Here is a 4,926-nt window from a genome sequence, read left to right on the forward strand (position 1 = left end):
TCACGTGTACACGTGTAGCTCTATAACGTGTCTGTGGTACGGTACACGAACCACACGGTGTGTTACACGAGCTGACTTGTTTCTCGTAGGAAATTACGTCTTTTGTGATTTTCGTTCTGTAAATACCATCAGATGATTGCGTGCGTGCGTGCGTGCGTGCGTGCGTGCGTGCGTGCGTGCGTGCGTGATTGTACGCACGCACGCATGTATATATCTATACCATACTGAGAATATCAGGAGTGGCTTACACAAAATTCCTCGTTATTATTATACTCCTGTTAATATGATAAATATCAATAATTACTCACTACTATTGTAATAGGATACGGTAACTTGTCACAGAAATGTAATAATCGTATATGCAGTCTGAACGATCACAGAAGATCGATGTATGATGTACTAAATTTTAGTGGAGCGTCGGCGCTCACTCAACCTCAGTGTTCCCTGATAACGGGTAGATGGCGCCACTGGTGTGGCAACGAGTGACGTCAGCCAGGCTGTGGCGAAAGTCGGTGCTCGCCAAGCTGTAGACGTAGAAATTAATGGCGAAGTTAGTCACCTCTAGCAGCTTTACGGCTTGGTTGAATGTCTCGTACTGCCACGTGTCGCGGGTGGATTGTGAGAAGACCAGTCTCACGATGGATAGAACAACGGACGGCAGCGTACAAACCACGAAGATGATTGACACTGCCAGCAACATCGCCTGCAAGCGGCGCTGCTGTCGCCCAACTTCGCGTTCATCGCGCGTCTGCTTCCGTTGCATCCGCTGACGTTTGATTAAACTTTCCCGGTGGGCTTTCAGAATGAGCGGGTTTAATATCAGGAGAACCATGATGGGAAGCATCTTGTTAATGAGTTCTTTTGTGATGATCCAAGCGTAGATGTATACATGCATGGCTCTCGGTTATATACTTGTCGCGTTTGTATGAGTAGTAGGTATAGTTTCCATCTTCAATCAACAAAACATATCTCTCGAACGCTTTCGGTATGTGGATAACGAATGATAGAAGCACAGCTACGACAACAGCAGTGTTAGCAGCCTTCTGAGACCGTATTTTGTGAAATTTAAATGGGTGACATATAGCCACATACCTATCGATAGTCATTATCATGATGAGAATGTCGCTAACACACTTCATGCTGTTAAATATGACGTAAAATACGTTGGCATGGAATCGTATTAATCCAAGAGCCCACGATCTCTTGTCGTAGCTCTTGTATATGGTTCTTGCAAAGTAGAGTAAAATGATGAGCAGGTCACTCACTGCTAGCCAACGGAAGTAGGTGTATGAGACGGCCCGTAGTCGCTGACTTCGCCACAGCACAATCACGTTGATGATGTTTCCGATTAGACCCACGATGCAGACGATTGAAGAGAGAATTGAATTAAAAACGAACTCTACAAAGTCAATCGCAGCTTTGTTGTCATCGATATCGAGGTGGTCCATAGACGTTGTGTTAGCGTAAATCATTGTTAGTGGCCTCTGTGACGAGTGAAGAAAGATTAGCGATAGCAAGCTCTTGGCAATGACAGTATCCGTATATGTTCGCAGCTACTACAATACTCCACGTACTTGGTCTATGTTATAAGACTGCAGCGATAACGCTCGACTCTATTTCACATCAGAAAAGAACCCTTTCTCGCTGCTTCTGCGGTTCAACAGTAAGTCTAAATGCACGTCTGTTCATCGGGAAACTAACATATCTGCTTCGTGTAATTCCGCATGCGTCTTTCTTGCGGTGAAAAGATCCATCCGTACAAGTCGGCGCTTCTCCGCGCGTGACGGCGCGTGAGGATGGCGTGATAAACAGAGCTTCACGGCTAGGCCTCCTTGATGCACGCGTCTCCGTTCGTCTACACAGTTGTTCCTCCGTAGCTGCGCTGTGCTCGCATCTTATATATATCGCGCACACTCCTTTAAGTTAGCAGTGTAAGTAGACTCTCGTTCACACTGTGCGCTACCGCTACGTTCATGCGGGGAACCAACTTTAAATCATCAGCTAATTTGCACTCAATCGCTAGCAGCTTCTAGCTCGTTTGCAGGCGTCGCCCATTCGCCTACACAGCGTTTTATACCTGTCACTATCACACTAACGCCTACAGGTAAATCGATACGTTGACACAGCTTTCAGATGTATGATCGCGTAATCTTTATGTTTAGTTATGTAGCATGAACTGCGCATCTTTGCAATAGCGCGCATGCGCAGTCTATCGTAATAACGGATGCTGAAAAAGGGCTTCTTTATGTGGCTGCATGCCAGTCTTCCCACACCGCGACAAAAATCTGTCGTGATTGTAATAGAACGCGCGTACTTTGAAAGAGACTGCATAATAGGTACTACAACGGATTGCGACTACATTTTCGAAAGCCTGTGGGTGTGCTACCCATCCCCACTTTTTCGTTTCGTATTCTCTAGACGCTTTAGAATTCCTGTATCCGACCCTGCGAATTAACTAGTGTGCCTGAGTATTTGGTTCATACTTTATTACATGAATATAACGTAGCAGGTGGAAGAGCAGTTAATGGGCGTGAAGGAAAACGAGAAGCACACGATAAAAAATTAAACGAGAAAGAAGAAATAAGAAGGAAGGAAGAAGATGAGAAGTAAGAGAAAGGCAAGGAAGAAGAAAACAACAACGACGACAAAGAGAGAATAAAAGTAGAATAACAAAGAAGAGCAAGAAAAAGAATAATAACGTAGATTATAAAGATTTAGAAGAAAAAATGAAAACAAACAATAAAGACTCGATCTAAAGAAACAAAACTACGTGGGTGTTCTCTGTCGCTTTTGCACAATGCAAATTATTCCACAATGCAAAATGCATTTTTTTCAATTTCTTTTAAATTCGTTAAATTTTTTTCAATTTCTTTTAAATTCTTTAAAATTCTTTTCCGGTGTGAATACCGATGCGATATTAGAAAATAACAAAGAATATTAGCGATGCATGTAGAGAGAGAGAGAGATGGAGAGAAAGGAAGAGAGCGAGAAAGAGAGTGAGAGTGAGAGAGAGCAAGAGAGAGAGAAAGAGAGAGAGAGAAAGAGAGAGACAGGGCAATAGCGCGCGAGAAAGAAAAAGATAATGAGATAGAGAGGGAGAGAGCAAGAGAGAGAGAGAGCGAGAAAGAGCGAGAAAGAGAGAGAGAGAGACGACGAGAGCGAGAGAAAGAGAGAGAGCGAGAACGGGAAGGAGAGAGAGAGCGAGCGAGAGAGAGAGAGAGAGAGAGAGAGAGAGAGAGAGAGAGAGAAAGAGAGAGAGAGAGAGAGCCAAAGAGAGAGAGAGAGAGAGAGACTGCGTCATCTATTAGTGGACCGGATTTGTTGATGCAAAACGCGCAGGTAGAGACTCGGCCCTGATCCTTTGAACCGTATATTCCAGTTTTGTTCGAGCTCGTGAAATTCCCTTTTGTCTCCTACACCCTTTTCCTTAAATCCTCCTTACTCTCATCACCTTCACTTCGCCGAGCGTCTTCGCGAAACCCCCGCTCTAAGGTACGAAATTACGTGTATTCGATTACGTATTCTGTCGGTGTGTAGACATCTGTGTAGTATCGTAGAGTTGTTTGTTTAGGCTGTGAAAGTGCAAGCCACCTGTAACGAATATTCTGTGGTGTAATAGACGCACGAAGAGTAGCTTTTATAATACTGTGTTCGTGTTATCTATCGACGTGACCCGACGCTACCCTTAAGGTGACTACAGACTACCTCACACATACTAGACCGATAACCTGGAAAGGAGGAATTGCCGAGCTTCCTTCTGCTAGACTACTGCTGCTGCTGCTGCTGCTGCTACTGCTACTGACTGCTATTGCTGCTGTTACTGTTGCTGTTGCTATTGCTGTTGCTACTGTTGCTACTGTTGCTGCTACTGCTGCTGCTGTTACTGCTACTGCTACTGCTGCTATTACTGCTACTGATACTGCTACTGCTGCTGCTGCTGCTATTACTGCTACTGCTACTGCTACTGCTGCTGCGGCTACTGCTGCTGTTGCTACTGTTACTGCTGCTGCGGCTGCAGCTGCTGCTACTATTACTGCTGCTACTGCTACTGCTGCTGCTGCTTCTGCTGCTACTACTGCTGCTACTGCTGCTGCTACTGCTGCTGCTGATACTGCTACTGTTGCTGCTACTGCTACTCTAACTGCTGCTGCTACTGTTGCTACTGCTGCTACTGCTACTGCTACTACTGCAGCTACTGATACTGTTGCTAGCTAGTTGTTTCTGCTACTGCTACTGCTGCTACTGCTACTGCTACTGCTGCTATTGCTGCTGTTACTGCTGCTGTCGCTGCTGCTGCTACTACTACTACTGCTGTTGCTGCTGCTACTGCTGGTGTTGCTGCTACTGCTTCTGCTGCTGCTACTGCTACGGCTGCTGCTGTTGATCCTACTGGTGCTGCTGCTGCTGCTGTTACTGCTCCTGCTGTTGCTCCTGCTACTGCTGCTACTGCTGCTGTTGCTGCTACTGCTATTACTGCTGCTACCGTTACTGCGGCTACTGCTGCTGTTACTGTTGCTGCTACTGCTGCTGTTACTGCTACTGATCCTGTTGCTACTGCTACTACTGCTGCTACTGATACTGTTGCTGCTGCTGCTACTGTTGCTAGCTAGTTGTTGTTGCTACTGCTGCTGCTGTTACTACTACTGCTACTGCTGCTACTGTTAACTGTTGCAACTGCTGCTATTGCTACTGTTGCTGCTGTTACTGTCGCTGCTGCTGCTGCTACTACTACTATTGCTGTTGCTGCTGCTACTGTTGCTGCTACTGCTACTGTTGCTGCTGATGCTACTGTTGCTAGCTAGTTGTTGTTGCTACTGCTGCTGCTGTTACTTCTACTGCTACTGCTGCTACTGTTAACTGTTGCAACTGCTGCTATTGCTACTGTTGCTGCTGTTACTGCTGCTGCTGCTGCTGCTGCTGCTGCTG

The 4,926-nt window shown here is 45.9% G+C and overlaps 1 protein-coding gene across 1 annotated transcript; it reads right to left on the reverse strand.

Annotated features, from left to right (window-relative positions):
- Nucleotides 1–424: 424 nt before the first annotated feature.
- Nucleotides 425–844, reverse strand: LOC106819635 (probable G-protein coupled receptor AH9.1). The gene has a single exon (XM_014824239.1). The coding sequence runs from the start codon at nucleotides 842–844 to the stop codon at nucleotides 425–427; it is 420 nt and encodes a 139-aa protein (XP_014679725.1).
- Nucleotides 845–4,926: the final 4,082 nt, after the last annotated feature.

Source organism: Priapulus caudatus, unplaced genomic scaffold, assembly GCF_000485595.1.
Source record: "Priapulus caudatus unplaced genomic scaffold, Priapulus_caudatus-5.0.1 Scaffold3876, whole genome shotgun sequence".
Lineage (NCBI taxonomy): Eukaryota > Metazoa > Priapulida > Priapulimorpha > Priapulimorphida > Priapulidae > Priapulus > Priapulus caudatus.

Bases quoted from the DNA above. Each gene is read 5' to 3' on its own strand.
- LOC106819635 (XM_014824239.1), bottom strand. From the start codon at position 844: ATGCTTCCCATCATGGTTCTCCTGATATTAAACCCGCTCATTCTGAAA.